The sequence below is a fragment of the Xenopus tropicalis genome, chromosome 7 (assembly GCF_000004195.4).
Source record: "Xenopus tropicalis strain Nigerian chromosome 7, UCB_Xtro_10.0, whole genome shotgun sequence".
NCBI lineage: Eukaryota > Metazoa > Chordata > Amphibia > Anura > Pipidae > Xenopus > Xenopus tropicalis.
The window spans coordinates 87,721,023-87,743,176 of NC_030683.2; the positions used below are offsets into that span (position 1 = coordinate 87,721,023).

General features: G+C 39.6%; 1 protein-coding gene across 1 annotated transcript; it reads left to right on the forward strand.

Annotated features, from left to right (window-relative positions):
• Window positions 1–14,476: 14,476 nt before the first annotated feature.
• Window positions 14,477–21,854, forward strand: LOC100498388 (placenta-expressed transcript 1 protein). Its single transcript, XM_031906334.1, has 5 exons — window positions 14,477–14,708; window positions 17,968–18,163; window positions 19,345–19,400; window positions 20,524–20,589; window positions 21,107–21,854. The coding sequence occupies exons 1-5, from the start codon at window positions 14,531–14,533 to the stop codon at window positions 21,235–21,237; spliced, it is 627 nt and encodes a 208-aa protein (XP_031762194.1). The 5' UTR covers window positions 14,477–14,530; the 3' UTR covers window positions 21,238–21,854.
• The last annotated feature ends 300 nt before the right edge of the window (window positions 21,855–22,154 follow it).

A 22,154-nucleotide genomic window follows, 5' to 3' on the forward strand; every position in this document is an offset into this window, starting at 1 on the left:
AAAGAAGGATACATTGGTGTGCTGAAAATTTTATCAACACTTTTCCAATGAGGAAACCTAAACAATGGTACTGAGTGACACATTATCAGATTCTATACAGAGATCCCCTGCAGACATCAATCAATTACTTGAAAAAAAGACTGGTTAACATTTGCATTGATAACAATACTTGAGCTCATTATATTCCTTATTTAGTTGGTCCAAACCATGAGCTGCACCAGTGTTGTGTTAAATATTAAGCAAGTGTTTTATTAACTTGAATGTGTAATTTATTAATGAAATGGATAGATTGGTATGAATGGAACTTATGGCATTTGAGAAGGAAACAAGTAACATTTTGACACTATAATTGACTGGAACAAGATGGCAAACAGCTTTTAACTTAAGGTCCCAATACACGGGCCGATTCTAGCTGCTGATATCGGTCCCTTAGACCAATTCGGCAGCTAATCAGCCCATGTATGGGGACTACCAATGGGCCTGCCGGACCGATATCTGGCCTGAAATCGGCCACATCTCGATCGGGCAAGTTAGAAAATCTAGCCCAAACCGACTGCCCCATTGCCACCAATATAATTCAATTGTTTGGCCCTGGGGCCACACGTTCCCCAATATTGCCCACCCATAGGTGGGGATATCGGGTGAAGATCCACTCACTTGGCGATCTCTCCAAGCGAGCAAATCTTAACGTGTATGGGCACCTTTAGAATACAGCTTTGCATAAATTCACTAGAGCAATAAGTGAGAAGCATAGATTTCAATGATTCATAATCACCTAAAGATGATTAACAAAGACAAGATTAACTTGTAGTTAGGCAGGTTATATATAGGCATTATGCTTGAACGTGATGGACGTACGTCTTTTTTCAACCCAACTTACTATGTTACTATGTAAGACCATTACAGTGCCACATAACAACCAATCAGATTTTCCTTTCATTATTCTTCACACTTGACCCAGGCATCATCCACCGCATCCTCACACTAGACTTTCTACCCAACAAAATACGTGACACTATCATCTTGGAATGATACTGCCCACATTATTAATTTTCAGCAGTACAATCCAAAACACAATAGTTTAGTAATATACAATGTCAATCTTCTACTTACATAATTTATAACAACAATATCAAAACATGTTAAACTGTATAATATCCATATAACATGAACCCCTGTCAGTCTGCCCTTCCTTACCTGAAGCACTATCCTCCGCCCTCAAACCATACTTATAAATTATAAATGTGACTCCACCTTACCTGGAGCCCCCGCCATCAGTATCTTCCCCTGGAATGCATCCGTAATAATGGCCACCCACCTTAGGGGTTAAATCATCCCACCAAGATAACCCTCTCTTACTGCCCCAAATATTTTCCCGGCAGACTGACAAGGGCCCGCCCACCACTGTGACAAATATACTTCAAGAATCAGGCCCTCCAATTTGCCTATGCTCCCAATAACTAACTATAAACTCGTGTACCCCAGCCCTCATTAGCCACATTTGTGACAACTAAGAAAACAACAAACCAGGCCATGGATACCACCCCCATGTAGGGAGGGCAGGTGGGGAACTTTACTTTTGTGCTTGCTCCCATAAAATGGTGGCAAGTTAACCTCCTTCACACTGAAAATGGCCACCTACTCCTCCCACCCATAGCAACCCTTAGAACCTTTAATCAACCCACCTATTGGGCTAAGCCTGGGTTATGCTGCCCCTCCTCCAAGCTGGGCTGCTATCTGTGGCTTACTAGACCAGGGGAGATCCCAAACTAATTTTACCCATGAGCAACATTTAAATATAAAAAAGAAAGTTGGTGAGCAACGTAAGCATGAAAAAAGCTCGTAGAGGGTGACAAATAAGGGCCGTGTTTGGTTATTTGGTAGCTCAGTGGGGACTGGCAGCCTACAGAAGGATCTGTTTGATAATACACATGGTCTGTACCCCTCAAAATCATACCTCCAACTCAGAAATATAAAAATTAGCTCTTTCTTTGAGGCCACTGGGAGCAACACTAAAGGGTTTGGTGAGCAACATGTTGCTCCCAAGCCACTGGTCGGGGATCACTGCACTAGACCAAACAAAGCAATTTGCTGAATGGATTTAATTAGTTTCTCTATAGACTATTTTGACAGACATAACATTAGCATTAACTACTTTTATAGTTCACCCTAACACCATAAGCAAGTGTAAAAAAAAGTTTTCTGCTTTGAGCCTCGATGGTTACAGCATAAAAATATACAGGAAAATAAATCTTGAAAAATATATTTACTTTATCAGGCATGTTTTCTCTTTTATGTCATTATTGAGGGCAAACGCTATGTATGCCTCCAGTCAAACTACAAGCAAAGGTTGTGAAACAGACTTCTTGCTAACATGCATATTTTTTTATAACCTTTAAAACATGTTTTATAAAACACCTTTTATGCCAAGTGTGTATATTTTTATAGGTTTTTATAGATAGATGAAAACATATTGTTGATTCTAAGTGAATTTATTGAGTTTGTGCAATATATTTGAAAGTTTAAATAAATGCAGTCTATTTATAAACTGCATGATGTAAATACAAATGTAAATGTGGATATTTAGCTTCTTACACCACTGTAATATACTGTTATCCTACTCTGGTACAAATATTTAGTTTACTTCTGAAGCTCCAACATAGTTTACATAAGTAGCTTATTAGAAGTCTTGGGGCTGCTATTCAGTTCCCAGTATGACTATAGGGTCATACATTTGCAAAGCTGGTAACAGATGAGAAAAGCAATATACAGGGGATTTAGTAGACATAAACAAGGGTCAAATGTAATCCAGGGCTCCCCATCAACATATATAATCTATAATCCCCCTACCTATCATTATATACTTTTAGTGCAGCAATCAAAGATATGCCAGTTATCTGGGCACTGAGATCAGGTCAGCAGTGTCCTAATGTGACAGTTTTCTGGATGCTTAGGGCTCTGGCACACGGGGGAGATTAGTCGCCCGCGATTAACTCCCTGTTCGCGGGCGACTAATCTCCCCGAGTTGCCTACCCCTGCCATCCCACCGGCGAACATGTAAGTCGCCAGCGGGATGGCAGACGCGGCGGCGCGATTTCGCACAAATCGCCGAAAAAGACTCGCGAGGCTTTTTCGGCGATTTCCGCAAATCGCCCCGCCGCGTCTGCCATCCCGCCGGCGACTTACATGTTCGCCGGTGGGATGGCAGGGGTAGGCAACTCGGGGAGATTAGTCGCCCGCGAACAGGGAGTTAAACGCGGGCGACTAATCTCCCCCGTGTGCCAGAGCCCTTAAACACCAAAACAAAGAAGCACACCAGGAATTGCAGCTCTGAGCAGATGAGCTTATCATTGCTGTGAAAGACTCATATCACTGTTAGATCAGCAGCTGTTGTCATATAATATCAGCAAAACAAAATTTATATAAAAATAGCATTCATATTTCTTTTAACTGACTAAGATTAAAGTCATCCTTGTTTGCTGATTGTCATTAAAAGTATGCAAAAAACACTGAACAAGGACATACGCACAAACACAAGTTGAAAAATTTATTGTTATGATAAAAAATTACAACATTCTTATCACTTAGGTTTAGTGTGCCACATCCATTGGTAAATATTTTTTAAGCATGACAGCTATTGCAGTAAATTTATTATACATTGCAGATATTTTATCACTTTTTATTACAAAGTATATAAAAGTATACTCCTAGAGCAATAGCATAGTGCTGGTTGCTCCCAATGGCAGAAAAAAAAAGAAGGCCCCAACACAGTATAAAGTTAAGGGCTCCCTTCCTCCTCAGTCTATCAAAACACAAAAACAAGAGGAGCTCATTGTCACTGCATTGGTTAGTTTGTCATAATTGCCTAAAAATGTGCATGTCATTATACATGAATTCCCTTACGTCCCATACGGCAGCAACCCTGAGATTCATTCTCCTTCCCCTTTTGGTACGACAAGTGGAACAATAAAGTTTAATTTCCCCACACCTATAAAAAAGGGGTTAGTAACAACATGACCTCAGTGTTTTTTCCTACCTGCGGTAGGCAAGTGGCATGTCTAATTTTCTAATTTTCTTTTCTTTCTTTTGCTGTAGCTTCCAGATCCCTAGGGGGTCTGTTGACCGTAGGCACAGTACCCTAGGGGTTAAGTGCCGGGGGTTAGGGAAGCCCTTAGGTGTTGGTCCGCTATCCCATGTATGCAGCCAAGGGCTGCCAGTGCCCAAGATGGGCGACCCGTTTCTGACAAGAAAAATGAGCGACACTGACTGCTAACAGGGGAATCTCTGCCGTATTATGCACTGAGCATAGCGCTAAAGGCAGGAAGATGTATGCGGCGCGTGTCCCCACCTGTGTCTGAGGGAGCCGGAGCAGCGCTGCTTGTGCAAGGACGCGTTGCAGAGTGCACGCTATTGTGGAGGGGCGGGCGCCTCCTGATGACGTCAGATGCCGCCGAGTGAGCTGCAGAGGCAGCACAGGTATTTAAACCTGGCGTCTGATGCCCGCGCTGCCTGTAGAGACGTGGTGCAAGCTGTACAGTAGCACCAAGGGTGTTGTGCGAATCTGTACAAGGCTGCAGCCTCCTGAGTAGGCTTTAAGGTAACCTTGTGTGCCCTGCTGAGACATATGCAGGGCAGTGATTGGGATGAATAGGTTTGTGCTTAACCTTGCTTTTATTATTTACAGATGTCCACTGTGGATGAGGTCCCTGCAAAAAAGCATAAAAAAGCTAAACACCTGCAATGCAGAGCATGTGAGGATCAACTACCTGACAATTATTCTAAAAGATTTTGTGTCACCTGCTTAAAGTATCTGGCTGACAAGGAGAGTCGTAACATCCCTAGTGGATCTGCGGATTGGATGAAAGATTTCATAAAATCTGCTATGCAAGAGATGTTGGGCCTGATTCACTAAAGTGTGATAAAAATTATCGCACGCTTTTTTGCGGTAAAAAATACGCGATGATTTGCGCGCGATTCACCATAGTATTATCGCGTGCGATAAATCGCCATTTTCGCATGCAGTATTTCTCGCGCTAGTTTTACCGCATGCGTTAATTTCGGCGCTGAAAAGTATACGATTGCATGATTCACTATAACTTTTGCGCGCTAAATATCGCATTCGGCTATGCGAAAATTAACACCTACTACAGGCAGGCGATAATTATAGAAAAGTACAGTAAATGAGTTTTTTGCAATAAAATATGGACTTTGCAGTGTTATTTATTGAAGTCTGTGTTTCCCCCAGAGTGACGCAGCCGCCAGTTTGCAGCAAAATGTTCATTTTTAATACAGTAATTTTCTGCAAGTATTGGTGTGTATGGCTAACATGACGTGCGTTCATTTGCGCGACTATTTATATTTGGCTACAAGTGATGAAATGTTTCGCCAGGCATGGATTTGCAGCGAATTTTTGGACGTGCGTTGAATTTTTTCGCGGCGGATTTTTTCATGCGTTTCGCAAAACAATCCGCCAATGGCAAAACGCATGAAAAAATTCGCCACGCAAAAATTCACCGCACATCCAAAAATTTATACAAGCGAGAAGGCTCCCTCCATAACTAAGAGACATAAGTTACTGTTTCCCATACAAGAGGAAGAGCTTAAAAGCGGGGAAGCTCCACCTAAGGTGGATATCGCCATAGCACGATTATCAAAGAAAACATTGATTCCAGTTGAAGACGGGTCAGGACTTAAAGACCCTATGGATAGGAAGGTGGAATGCATGTTGAAGCGTTCCTATTCTACAGCTGTGGCTTTATGTAAACCTGCTCTGGCAGCAACTGGTGTTGCCCGCTCTTCCAAGTTTTGGATCAAGCAGTTGGGAGAAGATATAGAGAACCGGTTATCCAGAGATACTGTACGTTATTAGAATCCCTCACCCAGATAAGCTCTGCTGTGGATTTCCTCTGTGATACAACTATCGAAAGCATTAAACTGTCTGCTAAAGCTATGTTGTCAACGGCTGCTAGAAGGGCCTTGTGGCTCAGAACTTGGTCGGCAGATGTTGCTTCTAAGAATAGCCTCTGCTCAATGGGATTTGAACCTGGTCACTTGTTTGGGGCAGAATTAGATAAGTTATTGGAGGCTATTTCTGGTTCCAAAGGGAAACGCCCCCCACAAGAATCAAATAAGAAGAAAAACTTCTTTTTCCGTTCCAGAAGATACTCCCCTAAGAGAGAGAGCACATCACAGAGAACCAGAAACAGGCAGGAACAGAGTTCCTTTTGGCCTTTTCGTCCCTTCAGGAATCCTCTCACAAATAGAAGTGATAGAGCCTACGATAAGAACATCGCACAAAAGAAAAAGAACACCTTCTGACGCCAGAGACTCCCTTCCTGTGGGGGGGTGACTGGCTTACTTCATTCAAGAATGGCAAGAAACAATTGCAGATCCTTGGGTTCTTCAGTTAATTACCAACGGCTATCGAATAGATTTCAGTTCCACTCCTCCTTCAAAATTCAAGATCACTCCTGTAGCAGATCAAGTCCAACAGATGGCCCTAGAGGAGGCAGTTCTGGACTTCATATCCTCCAAGGTGCTAGAACCTGTTCCCCTTGCAGAAGAAGGCCTGGGAACATACTCAAGGGTTTTTTTAGTTCCAAAGCCAAATGGCAAGTTTCGGACTATTATAGATCTGCGCTTTCTAAACCAGTTTATAGAGAAAAGATCTTTCCGTATGGAAACTGTGAGATCAGTAACAAACGCCTTGGACCGGGGAGACTTTATGGCCTCATTAGATCTCAAAGATGCGTATCTCCATGTTCCGCTTTGCAGATTTTACAGAAAATTCCTACGCATCGCAGTCTACCTCAAGGGAGTTCTACATCATCTGCAGTTCACAGCTCTGCCTTTTGGTATAACAACAGCCCCACGTATATTTACCAAGATTGTGGCAGCAGTAGTGGCAGTCCTGAGAGAACAGGGAATCACAGTTATTCCTTACTTAGACGACTGGCTAATCATGGCTGTGTCAGATTAGTTACTAAGAAAGCATCTAACCAGAACCGTCCAGATGCTTCAGTCTCTAGGGTGGATAGTGAACTGGGAAAAGTCATCGCTAACACCTTCACGTTCAATCCACTTCCTGGGATTACTCATCGACTCAGAGAAGATGAAGGTTTTTCTTCCCCCAGACAAGATAACCAGAATTTCAGAGGAAGTCCAAGGGGTGTTAACACACAGCTCATCCTCTCTTCGGAATCTGATGAGGATATTAGGCCTCATGACCTCTTCAATAGAGGCAGTTCCGTGGGCCAGGCTACACATGAGACCCCTGCAGTTGGAAATTCTGTCGAGATGGGACAAGAAGATTTCGTCTTTGGACACGAAAATCATACTGTCCAGGGAGAAGAAGACACAGCTGAGGTGGTGGCTTCAGGAGAAGAATCTTTCTCAGGGACTCTCCTTTCAACAGACAGAGTGGTCTCTCTTAACCACCGATGCCTCTCAGGTGGGTTGGGGAGCTCACTTCAGGCATCTCACAGCCCAGGGGTGCTGAAATCCAATGGAAAGTTCTATGTCATCAAACTTCAGGGAGTTGAGAGCGGTCTTCAAAGTCATACAGGTCTTCCAGCATCGTTTGAAGGGGAAGGATCTGAGAGTCCAGTCAGACAATGCCACAACGGTGGCATATATCAACAGGCAGGGGGGAACCAGATCCCTTATCCTGAACAAGAAAATTCACAGGATTCTCTCCTGGGCAGAAAGAAATGTTCCCAAGATTTCGGCAGTCCATATAAGAGGGGAACTCAATTCACTGGCAGATTCTCTGAGCTGGATGTTTTCAAAGCCAGGGGAGTGGTCCCTAGACCCGAATATATTTGGAGAAATCTCACGGAGGTGGGGTCTCCCATATATCGACTTGATGGCTACCAGGGAGAACAGGAAGCTCCAGATTGTTGCTTCACTGTACAAGAAAGATCAGCCACACTTCCTGGATGCAATGTCATTCAGATGGTAGTTTCCCCAGTATACATTTTTCCTCCATTACCTATGATCCCCAGGGTCCTACAGAAGATTCGGCAGGAACAGGTGGACGCTATCCTAATGGCCCCCTTCTGGCCCAAGAGGAGTTGGTTCTCTCTCCTATGGAGAATGGCTCAGAACAGATTATGGATTCTCCCTCAGACTCCCTCATTGTTGACTCAGGGAACCCTAATTTGCCAAAATTTGGCTATGCTACAGATGACGGGCTGGAGACTGATTGGGCCATACTAGAGTCCCAAGGTCTAGCTCCTAGTGTTATTAACACTCTTATACAATCCAGGAAGAAGGCCACTAACAAAGTCTATGCCAGAGTCTGGAAAACCTTTAAAGATTGGTGCTTGAGGAATCAAGTGGAAGATCAGTCATCCATCAACTATTTACTCAAGTTTCTCCACGAAGGATTCGATAAGGGCCTGGCGGTCAACACCATTAAGGTTCAAATTTCGGCTCTTTCAGCCTTGTTTAACAAATCCTTGTCGTTCCTTGCTCTTGTTAAAAGATTCGTAAAGGCTATTTCTAGGATTCCCCCAGAAGGCTTCACTCCTGTCCCCCCTGGGACTTATCCTTGGTGTTAAACTGTCTAAGCCAGAGTCCGTTCGAACCAATTCAGGACTGTTCTCTAAAATGCCTGTCATTCAAGACTCTGTTTTTGATAGCCATTACCTCTGCTAAGAGAATAGGGGAGCTGCAGGCCCTATCTATGAGAGAACCGTATCTTATTTTTTTGCCTGATCGAGTGGTTTTACGGCCTCTACCTAGTTTCAGACCTAAAGTTTTCTCCATGTCTAATGTCAATCAAGAAATTGTGCTCCCCTTCATAACCCAGACTGCTGATGAAGATGCTAGTCAGCTGCCTCTTCTAGATGTAGGAAGGGCAATCAAAGCCTATGTTGAGCAGACAGGAGAATTCAGAAAAGATGAAAACCTATTTGTATCCTTCTCAGGGAAAAACAAGGGCCGCAAAGCGTCCAAACCCTCATTATCTAGGTGGGTCAAGGAGACCATTCAGATGGCATATATCAAAGATGACCATATACCACCCCTTAGGGTCAGAGCACATTCCACAAGGAAGATATCTACGTCATGGGCAGAAATTGCTGATGTCTCCATGGAGAACATATGCAGGGCAGCGACCTGGAGTGCTCCAAATACCTTTATCCAACATTACAGAGTGGATGTCTTAGCCTCTCAGGAAGCTTCCTTTGGCAGAAAGATAATCCAGAAGGCGGCATAACCGGAGCCCGCCCTTAAGCTTGCTAATTCTCAGGGTTGCTGCCGTATGGGACGTAAGGGAATTAGTAAATTTATACCTACCAAAATTTACTTTTCCCTTAGTCCCTTCGGCAGCAAATATTCCCCCCCTAATAAATCCTTATGCATTAATTGTTGTGTACTTCTTAATCACTGAGGTCATGTTGTTACTAACCCCTTTTTTATAGGTGTGGGGAAATTAAACTTTATTGTTCCACTTGTCCTACCAAAAGGGGAAGGATAATGAATCTCAGGGTTGCTGCCGAAGGGACTAAGGGAAAAGTAAATTTCGGTAGGTATAAATTTACTAAATTGTCACTATGCCATCCTGCTATGAGTTCTGGGGGTATAATAAATGGTATTGCCACTGTGTTGATTAATATATTTACTGAGGGTGTATCTGTAAAATGGTAAGTGCTTTATTGGGGCCTGGCTGCCAAAGTGGGTGTGGCCTAATGTCACGACTAAGCAGGGAACGTCACTGGAAGAAGTCGTTGAGGAAGGACCTCCCCTACACCTCCCACTAAGGAACTCAGCCGCTGGGGATGAAACAGGACTGGAGCCAAGTGAAGGAGTGGCAGGAGTGCCGAACCAGGCGTCTTAGGCAAAATCGGAAGGCAATCGGATGGTCAGGCAGGCAATAGGTCGGTACAGGCAACAGGATTCAGAATCGGGAGTCAGGCCGGGTCAAAATTACAAATATCAATCAGGAAATAATGCTTGGCGTCTTTCACAAGGAAAATGATCACTTCGCAGTGATCTTTTTAAGCGCAAGGCGCATGCGCGGGCGTCAAGGCGCATGCGCGGGCGTCAAGACGCACGCCGGCGTCAGAGCGTGCGCGTGCGTCAAGGCGTGCGCCAGCGTCAGAGCGCACCCCTTTGAGATCAGGTGGATGGCCACGACAAGCAGGTACCTTACACCTAAACACATTGCCGTTCTTACTCCTGTCCCTGGATTTCACTCCAAAAATCTGGTCACCTTGCATTAGAAGCTCTAACTGACAGGCTGAGAAGAGACAGTCAGATTGGCAAAAGAGTCAGGTTGGTGAACTTCAAGTAAGAATTACTTACAAAAGCAGCCCTATCAGCATAAGATGATCAGCATGACCTAAGTTTCAGTATCACTTTACTAGGGTGTTCGTTTTTACATTGCATGAAAAATATATAAGACTCTCACACATGAGAATATAGTCTTTCTGACTATGACTACCCCAGGGCCATTCCCAGACACTGGACCACCACAAGGTAAGCACCTTGTTACTCAGGCTTCTTTCTCCGGGCTCAGTCTTCTCTCAGACCCTTTGACACTCACAAATTTTAATAGCTCAGGTGATAGGAACAAAATGCAGGAAATTGCTTCCTTTGTATGTGATGCCTATTGTCTGAAAATGTTTTTGTAACTTGAAAATACTGCCTACCACATGTCCAGGTGACAATTGTACTTAAAGAATATGATAGGCACTGAAGGCAATGTTTCAAGTGTGGGCTACTAAAAAAAAGAAAAGCACCCAAGGTCATAGGTTTTGGGAATGCAAATGAATTGTTGGCAATGGAGGCTAGATAACTAAACAAAAGGCAGACTAAAGATAAACACGTACAGAACTGCAGGAGAGATGAGAACGTCTTTGAATTTAAATGAACATGAAACTCAGATGAATGATTGTTATGGGCTACATGAGTTATATTTACTACTTTGGGGATTGTTTGCATATAGTTTTACTATCCTCTACCTTTCCTTTCAATCATCCAGCTTTTGCACCTGAGACATTGCTGCAAAAGAAATACATACCAGAACTGATACACTGCGGCTCCTGTAACTACTTACCAGAAACTGTCTCTTAGAAAAGACAACAAGGCTATTAGAATTGGACGATCTTCACAGAACATTGGAATTCATGTTAATGCTACAGATTGTAATGCCTCAAGTTGGCCAGGCTTTGATTTTTAAGTTAATTGCAGTAGCTTTGTTGTTTTCTCACTCAGTAAGAGGGCAGTCAACCCTTTCTTGATATATAAGGGCCGATTTACTAATCCACAAACGGATCGAAAGTGTCCGAATGCGTTTTTTTTCGTAATGATTGGTATTTTGCAATTTTTCCGTCGCCGTCGCAACTTTTTTGTAGCCGTTACGACTTGCGCGAATTGTCGCCATGGCGAAAAAATCGTACTGTCACGCCGAGTATGAAAGTTACAGATTCATTTAAGCTTCAGTATCGTGACTTTCCTTGGGCCAGGTTGGAGCTGCAGAGTGCCATTGAGCCCTATGGGAGAATTTCCTTGGGCCAGGTTGGTGCTGCAGAGTGCCATTGAGTCCTATGGGAGGCTTCCAAAATCATGCAAACTCTGAAAGTTTTGCCCGCCGTTTACGAGCGCTCAATATGAAAAAGTTGCGACAATTTGCACAAGTCGTAACGGCTACGGAAAAGTAGCGACAATTCATGAAAAAGTCGCAACGGCGACGGAAAAATCGCAAAAAATACGAAAAAGTCGCAAAATGTTTGTTTCCAATCCGATTTTTTCCCATTTGGGATTCGGATTCGTGGATTAGTAAATCAGCCCCATAATATATCTGCCAGCACAACTAATTCAGGAAAATATTTCAATAATTTCACAGCTTACTGTAAAAATCCTCCTCACACCTTATTTCCTTTTATTTACAGGGATACTATAACAACTGTTGGAATGACTTACTGCCAAATAAAGTATCAGAGAGTTTATTGTATGGTTTCAATAAATTCCCTTGTGAGTAGTAGACACCAACTGCAGTCTGTATTGTAGATGGGGCAATACATGTGCCATACATGTGTAAAGGAGAAGGATTTACCCTCTCCTGTGAATCTATTCTACTTATAACACGGGTCAATACCATGTTGACCCTTCCTCCTGGCATTGCTTGCTTTAGCTGAGTTTATTTCTCAGTACCCCTAGGTCCTTCTCAATCAAGGATTTGTCTTACTTAGTTCAATTAAGGGTATAAGTGGCACATATCTCTTAGATCCCAAGTGTATAATCCTACATTTATAAATATTGAATCTCAGCTGACAATTACCTACCCAAAGTGTCAGTTCATTAGAAACCTTACTTCTCCAAGCCTTTAGATGTCAATCTTACTACAGTATTTATTGAATACATATTTAAAGGGCAATTAAAGTTACATATGAGTAATGCTTATTTTGAAGGTCTATCATGCCATGTCTCAGCATGGACAGCAGGCATCTGTTGTTTCAAATGTTACCCCCCCCCCCCAAAGTTCCATATGCAGACTCACATAGCCTGCCCTTTCCTTTGTGATTTAATATGCATGCTTTCTAGGACATTGTAAAGAGGGCCTGTAACTGGCAGCGCTACTGCTGAATTTAGAACTTAATTATTATTAGTTTAATATTTAGATATAAAAAATATAAATAATTTGCAACTTTCTGTGGTTTTCAGCTTATTCACCATGACATAAATTCATACACGAACAATACCCACACACACATATACCCATCAGAATCTTTTTCAATACACTGTATCAGGGTTGGACTGGGGGGTGCAGGACCCACCGGGGCTACTGCCTCAGGGGCACCTGCACCCCCCAATGGGCCCCCAGTGCAGCCTTCACAACCCCCACAGGAGCCCCCACCACCTGCTCAACCCCCTCCCCTGAGTGCATGTAAATTAAACCTAACTTCCATGTGTCAAGAGAGACTGGCGGCTAATGGGAGTGCCCTGTAGGGATCAGGTCTGGGCCACCGGTGGCCCAGTCTCTACCCGAAATGCTGCAAATCAATGGTGAAAAAAATCGCTCATCGCTGTTATTTCATAAAGATGTCAACATGAAAGTAAAAGGAAGTAAAAAAATCTTCATGCTGCTACTGCATTCAATAGCACATTTTATGACTAGACTGATAGTCACTTGCCTACACCTCCTACACATACGCCGAGTTGCAACATAGTGTTACTTACCATAAGAAAGTGCTACAATCTTTTTTTCACATTTATTACTATTCCATAATATTACATTCTTTTGACCAACCCACAATCTACATTTTAACCACTGCTTTGCTTTCTCCATTCCCCCTCCACTGTAGGTGTGTTTACTCATTGTGCAATGTTTTAGGTGTTTAACTGCACAATAAAGTAAAAAAATGCTAACCACATGTATGAAGGGTGGCAAGGGTTAGAATGATATACTATATTCATTCTTATAACGTTTTAAACTCAACTCTTATTAAGAATTGACACTTGACCATGTAAACCCTAAATGATTAATATTGGTAACCCCTCTTCTACCCCAGACCTTTGCTTACCCATTAGCCATTATGGTAGGAGACCTGCAAAAAGTAAATACAATTATGGGATCTATTATCCAGAATATTTGGGACCTGGGGTTTTCTTAAAATTGGATCTTTCCATAATTTGGATCTCCATATATACTAATGTTCGTATTTTCTTTTTTTCATGATTCCTGTATATCAGTCCTAAATCTTGTATTATTGGTGGGAAAAAAAGCACAACTTTTCCAAGATTTATTATGCAGCAAAAATTTGAGAAATTCCAAATTCAAAAATACTCCAACTAAAACCTGTCGAGATCATGTAGAAGTCAGTGGCATCTGAAAATCTGTTTTCAGATTTGTGATGTCGCGATTATTAAAAATAGTTAAAAAAAAGATGCAGTTTTCGGGACTTTTCTGTGATTTTTTCCTGCACTTGTTCTTTTAGTTCAGACTTTTTGATAAACCTCTGACATTTTCAAAATGAGTTTAAAAAAAAGTTCTAGTTTTAGTAAATCTGCCTCCACGTCTACTGAAAAAAATGAAATAATGCCAATAGGATTGTTTTGCCACCAATGTGGAGTAATGCAGCTTAGTTGGGATACTGTTTTATTATAGAGAAAAAGATAATCATTAAAAAAAAAAAAAAAAAAAAAAGATTTATTTGCTTTAAATAGACCCTGTGGGAGAAACTTTTAAACATAGATTGAATGCAAATTTACATATACAGTTACACAATACATATTAAATATTACATTAAACGGAATTAGTTTATATAAAGTTACAAACAGCTTTCTATAAGGTATTGGTGCCATGCACAAGTTTCCCGTATTCTGTGGTTAATGTATAGCCTGACGTGATGTTAATTACTTTATAGCAAAGGCAGTAGCATGGAAAAGTAGCTGATAACATTCTAGCCCTGCCCTTAATAATTAACATTGAACAGTAACAGCTAGATATAAATCAGCCTGTTCCTGTCTGGGTTTCACAGGTGCTTGAGCTCTTTACCTGCTTGGGACTAAGTGTAGTATTACAATGGATTTCAAAACCTGTGCAGCAGCGCTTCTTGTTCTTGGTCTGATGGCCGTTCCAGTCCATAGCAACTCTAATCCACTTTGTGGCATCTTGAATGAAACTTTGAGCAATAGCACCAGCAACGTTACACTACAAGTCATCCCAGAGACATTATTTTATGTAAATCATACATACACAGGTAAGTTTTCATTACTATTTCCCATCATCAATTATTAGTAGTGCGCATTACATACCTTTTGTGGTTTTTTCCCTTCTGGCTTATTCCAATGTTTTACTTGAAGTGTTATCTCAGTGGGTAGCACTTCTTCCTTTTAGTACTTGGGTCCCGAGTTTGATTCCAGCTTAGTCAGTATCTGCAAGAATTTGTATGTTCTTCCTGTATGGGTTTCTCCCACACTCCAAAAACATACAGATGTCAAGTTAACTGGCTCCTATTAAAACTGACCCTACTATGCGTGGGTTAGAGTGTAAAATCCTGGGGCAGGAATTATATTGAATAATCTTTGTAGAAGTATGTCATTGCTATATAACAATAAGTTTTATAAAACTTTAACCCTTATTTGTCTATATGTGGGATTCTGTGAGTTGTAATTCAAAGACACCAGCAGAGCCCTATGGTGAAAAGCATTTGTGTTGTAATAATATGAAAAGGAATTTAGATTTCAAACTCTTATATTTATATTTACAAACAAGTTAATGTATGTATGTATGTATGTATGTATGTATATCTTTATTTATAAATCGCTACTTATGTACGCAGCGCTGTACAGTAGAATACATTAATACAAACAGGGTGTTAATAAGATAAGATAAATACAAAGTATAATAATAAATACAGATAAATACAGCAGCAATAAGTTAAGAGTCGAGGACACAAGAGGAAGGAGGTCCCTGCCCCGTAGAGCTTACAATCTATATGGGAGGGGTAACTAACAGACACAAATAGGCAAATATAAGTGCTGTAGGTCACAGTGGGTGACACTACAATATAAGTGCCAGTTCCCAGATTAGGTGCTGGGCGAGTGCTCCAAAAGGTAGTCTTTAACCTTAGTTTTAAAAAGACTGGGGGAGGATTCTCTCCGGAGGAAATCAGGGAGGGCATTCCAAATGTAGGGGGCAGCCAGGCAGAAAGGTTTAAGGCGGGAAACCGCAGTATTTTTTGACACATAGATAAAACCTTACAATTCAAAGGCTTGTAGCCTTGTAACTTTCACTGGAAATGTCATCAGCACAAGATGTTGGAGTATGACTTCTGATGGGTAGGACTTGGAGAGCAAAATATTGAGAATAGGGAGAGGGCTAACGCTAGCTGGAAAGCCCTTACCTTTCTGAAAACAAAAGGCACTTAACATGCAGTGTGCTACATACATAGTATGACTTTGCTAAACCATCACATAAAAGATTATGTTCAGAGACATGAAACAGTTCTATATATGCTTGTGGCCAATAATGCTTCCAGAACCCATTTAATGGCACAGATACAGCCTAATAAACAAGATCTATAAATCCAAAAGTCCAGATAGTCTGTTTCCATCATTTTAGATGGCATCAGTGCAAGATATTCGAGTTAAACAAAAGTTGAGTGAATTGAAACCCATGTGTGGGTGTAAGCAGAGATAATGCTACTAATTGAAAACTACATTAAAATATTGAGTGGGATTTTCATCAATGTAAAATATTTATTTCAAATCATATTTGTACTAATTTCCTAAAAGGAAATTGGATATTTTTAAAGGACCTGACCAATTTCCTGCCAGGAATGTTTGTTCTAGAGCTCAGATTAAAATACTAAATGGACTGCTCAAGGTTAAAAGAGGCACAAGTGCAGCAGGTCTGAGCAGGTAATTTTCCATTTCCTCTTCTTTATTTACAGAGCAAGCAGAACTTAATAATATGTATGGAAATCCTGAAACCCCGTAATGTATACATATACAGGCATAGATGAGTCCATTTCAAGCAAATATATATATATATATATATATATATATATATATATATATATATTTGAATTAATTACTTTTTGTCTGTAATAATAAAAAAAACAACTAAGATATCATGAATCCATATCAGGGCAAAACAATCCTATTGGGTATTTTTCATGTTTAAATGTTGTTTGGTTGACAAGTAAATGGAAATTCACTGGGGGTGCCAATGTGTTAGACACCCCCCTGTAAACATCATCACTTACCTTAGATTGCCCGGGGTGGTATTCCTGCTGCACACCACCGTAAATGCTCCAGAAATCCTCTTCAGGTGTCCTGGACACTGTGTATTTGCAGTAGAGTAAAGAATGGATTTTGCGAATTTTGCTCTACTGCGCATTTGTGCTATCCGTACAGTGCAAAGGATCACTGTGGCATCGCTCAACATGATGGAGCAATGTGGCAGGGGAAGCACCATGGGTCGGTGCACTTTTCAGTGGACAAAAGTGGACAAATTAGATCTAATAAACCTAGAATTTTTTCTTTATTTTTGAAAATGTGTGCAAAGTTTCTGTGAGTGCCGTCATTTGGATAATATATATATATATATATATATACTGTATAAAGTTTTAAAATTGGCTTTTATTTACTTATACTTTAGATAGAAAGATAAATAAATCAACAGATAGATAGATAGATAGATAGATAGATAGATAGATAGATATAGATTCTCTAAGGTGTGGTTCATATAATCGCTTATAAGTAAAATATGTAATTATTGCTCTTAGTCAAACAAGAATATCAAGTCACCTAATGGTTATCTGTAAACACCCTAAGGTCATTTAATCTGAATATATTGTATGTTACTTTTCACTTATTAATACAGTAATATCTATTCTTACTTAAATATCTTGATGTATTATGTTTCAGGACTTCACAAATATTGTTGTTTCTGAACAAGGGCAACCTTGTTGGGAATGGGAAATCATTCTGAAGTTTTAAAATGGGCAAAATCAAAATTAAAAAAACATATTCAAATGCTTGGTTTCAAAGGATGCATGAAACTGATCTCAGAGGAACAGCCAAGAAAATGCATACTTACTTGACTGGAATCTCATTTACAAATGTAAAGCATAGCGCAAATGTATTTTTGCCCATGTTTTTTACCCATACAAAGCACCTACTAAGTTCCAACTTGTGTTCAATGCACCATTATAGTCAAACTGGCAAACCATTTCACAATTCTGCTGGTTAGCAATAATTCCATACATTAACATTTCTGGTTATGTGTAACATATTTACTCAAAATGTTAAAAAAAACATCAATAATGCTTTTATTCCATTTGTGGGTTCAGGTGATGTAGACTTTTCCTATAGTTAGAAAGAGGCAAGCTCAGATGCCTTAAGCCACAGTTCATGCAACAATAATTCTAATAATAATAATAATTCTACTTCTTTTCATTTCCTTTTGACATACCTTAGGTCTTACCTATATTTTGTTTTTATTATTTATAGTAAAACTGTCTGGGACAGGAAACATAACAGTGATCCTTCAAGCACTTCCATCATCATCAAATTCTTCAGGCAGTTCTGTCGGGCATTGGTCAAACACAACTGAACACTGTGACGGGAACCCATTATTTCAAGGTGAAAATGTATCAGTTTCTGTGAACTGGACATCACCAGATACTGTGCAATCTGTTGTGATATAGTGAGTATCAGATCCCTAAAAACTAACTTAAAAAGACCCTTCTAGGGTCTAACAACTACTAACCACAATAAATCTGTCAGATGTTTTCAGACTTTTTTTTTACTTAAGTCCTTTGAGACACAGTATATATAATAAGGGCCCCCAAAAGTTTATAACAAGGTTAGAGATGCATAGAAACACTTATAATAGTCATAGAGGCATGTCACTAGGAACATAAATGACAGAAAATAGTTGTTCACCACAAATCTTGCTACAACTGATCTTGAGGTTGAGCTTTCACAACTATCTAGAAGACAAAATATTAAATCTTTCCAAATCCCACTATAACTGTCCTTGATGCTGTGCTCACTAGCCACAGCCATGGGGGAGGGGGCAACCACATACTTTGGAAACCACTGCTCTAAGCCTTTATTTTTACTTTGTACCAATAACGAGGCAGCTTTTAAGATGTCCTTGCAATTGCTTACTGTGAAGGGGTAATATCCCTTTAAGGTCTATTTGTAGGTTTAGCTACATCTGAGGAAGGGTTAAATCAAGGCCTGGCTCAGTGACATTTTCATGAAAAAGGGGTTTTACAGTACATTGCGTCTTTACTTTTGTCCGGCAATGTTAATGAATGATTTTGCTAAGCTCTCACAAATATCATTTATCAGCTATACTAACATGTCTTTTCCACTTCCCATTTTGCTTTGTCTAAACCCACAACTCGTTTCCCTTTTTTGCTGTTTAAAAGCAAGTCACTTATAACATTAGGAAGGAGATTATTTAATGGAGAGCGCTTTTGTGCTGTGGGTAGCATTTCTGCCTTGCAACTCTCCTACGTGAATTAAAGCCAGGTCAAGAAGTCTCTATAATGAATAATAGAAAGAAAATATATAAAAGATTGCTTTCATGCTGAATATCCTATTATATGTGCCAAACCTTGATCATGTTGATCTATAGTATTAAAATAATCATACCAACAAAAACATTTTAAAGGGGTGATTCACCCTATTAGTTATCTTTTAGTATGTTATAGAATGTCCTATTCCTAATAACTTTCAATTGGTCTTCTTTTTCTTTCTTTTTTTTATAGTTTTTACTACATCTTGTTATAATTGTATTATTATTGCTATTTTTTATCCTTACCTTTCTATACAAAACCCTTTAAGTAATGTACTGATTTTTTTTTCCAATTGCAGTGCTTATATCAAGGAGGGATCAGACATATTCCGAAATGAAGTTAGATTAGATGCTGGTGAGTAAAACAGATACAGATTGAAGAAACACCTGTTTTTATGAAGAAATGCTAGTCTGCTTATTTTCAAACATCTGAAATGAAAAAATATGCCAAATAAAGTATTTTCCAGATTTGTAATACACTAGAAAGAAGGATAATCTGTTAATAAGCTGCATTTAAACCTGAAAGAATAGTTTTTAGTATTTTATGTGTTTTAGCATTTTATACTTTGATTCCACCTTTACTAAAGCAATACCAAAGTATTGTTATAAAACATTCAAACCTTAAGCTTCTGTCATCTACATCTCTATGGTCTGGTGATGAAGGCTGGAATCAACCAGGAGGAAATGGACAGTTTCATGGGAATTTTCAACAACTATAGGAAAGCAGTATATCTTTGGGATATATATCATTCAAAATTCTTTCCAAACAAGGGCATTTAGCACCATGTCTTCAAGCTAATAAAACATTTAAAGATTCAAAAAAATTCAATTGTTTTGACAATTTAGCATCACTAACATGGCATACAAGGTACTGTCTTATATACATTATGCCAGAGAAATTAATAATTATTTGTTTAAATACAATTCTTTGGAAATTGACAATGCCATTGTTTCCACATAATTGTTCTGATATATGTACTTGTAATGATGTTTTGAAAGCAAACGAACTAAGCCCATGCTGACATGATCATTCATGTTTCAATAACACCGCACTTTAAAAATCTAATTTATTTTAGCTTCATCTTCCAACACAACAAACGGTTAGATTCATTTCATTATTTAGCTAAAGTTTTACACATTTTTACTTGCATGTCCTCACTGTACATAGTTGGCAGCATGTTTGTTGTCTTAGTCTAAACTCTTAATAAGTTTATCACCTATGCAATTCCACTAGCCCTGACCGCTCTTATGTTACACTATAATACCATCTGTATATAAGCTGATTTGTTTAGTATCCAAACAATCGGCATATCAGCTTTTATATGATTTAGCCATCCTTATACCAACGATCTGATGGTCTGGAAATAAGACAGAGATGCATGACGTTTTCATTACTAGTAACTGCTAGTTTTTATTTTCTGTAGTCCCTTAGCAATAAAGTGTAAAATGCCAAACTCAAAAGACATTTTTTTTCGCAGTACCAGACACAACTGGAAACGCAACAACTGGAAACGTAACGACTACAGAAAAACCAGGCACAACAGGTTAGTTGTAATATGTGACCTATACACACTTTATAAGACACAATAAATTAAGGCTGGTTATTTGCCATCTGCACCCCTAAATCTAATGCGTGCTGGAGAGACATGCCAGCATTTGTGGAAAGGCTATGCAAAGACTGGGCCTAAGGCTACAGATCTACAGATCTAGGGCAATAAAACTATCATATGTAAAATAAGTAACAATAGACAAGGTAAATGTAAATGAAGTAATGTACAGTAGTTATACAGGTTTAATTAAGGGTTGTCTGGTTGGAGGCCCACAGATATTGCAAATATAGCACCTCACAGAAATTTGTATGCTGCCCTATAGCCTGCTGTAGGGTTTTATTTTTTATTAAAATCGATCCACCAAATGTCTACTGTAGTGTATAAATAGTCAGGCAGCTCAATATATCAGAGTAAGGAAAGTAAGCCAAAAGGACTTGATGCCAGTATTAATGTGTTATCATTTTTATCAAGCACTGATTGGACACTGAATTTTTATTTTTTTCCCTTCTAGCTACAAAGATAACTTCTACTACCGCCATACAAACTACAAGTGCAAGTTCAGTGATCCACCCCAGCTCCCTGTTCATGGCACTGACTGAGACCATAGGCCTTCTTCTCATTACCAGCAAACTCCTTTCCTAAGTCATCATGGACAAAATTAAAACTGCATCTATTTTTTAAAGGGTTCTTTTAAATATTGTGTATTTAAAAAGGCACCAGTAATGAAGATTTGCAGAGTCTCTTGTAGCCAGAAGCCCAACTCCTAGCCTACATATGTCACAGTGCTGGGACCTGGTTTAGACAATTACCCATTTAAACCCAATGATGTTTGATCATACAGATTGCAGTAATTTTTCACTGGCCCATTTGTAATTTCTAAAACCAAATTTCAGGAAAGAAAAATTAAATATAAACATTCAACCTTTGTTTGGTCAGGAAAATGTGAACATCGCTTAAATCCAGAAATAATCATTAGTTTATTAATTCACCCATTTACTGTTTAAACACTGCCTCTCACATATCATTATTGTTTCCAATTGTTCTAAATTTGTGCTAACTGTAATGTACTCTGGTTCTAGAACCTTAATGCATTTCAGTATGTACCTACTGTTCTAGAACCAAGTTGTGTGGTCTTTAGAGGGAAGACTGAAAATGTGATTTCAGGCATGATTACTAAGAGACCAACAACAGAAACACTGCCTTGCTAAATAAATGTATCTGTTTCTTCTCTTGTTAATAAAAGTAATATTCATATTTAAGAGCTGATGTATTTATATTTAAAGCAATTTAATGAGTATGTCAATTGTTGAACTTATGAACTCATTAAAACAAAAAAATGCCACCATCTACTAAATATTCTAAATAGCCAATATTTGCTTAGGGATGTTAGGAACTGTAGCTCACTTCAATATCTGGAGACCCACACAGTGTAGATGTCTGTCTAAATTGTTCCTTCCCATAATAGTGTGTGCATGGTTTCCATTCTGTTTTTGGTATGAATATCTGGGACATTATGGGACTGATTTACTAATCCACGAATCCGAATGGGAAAAATTCGG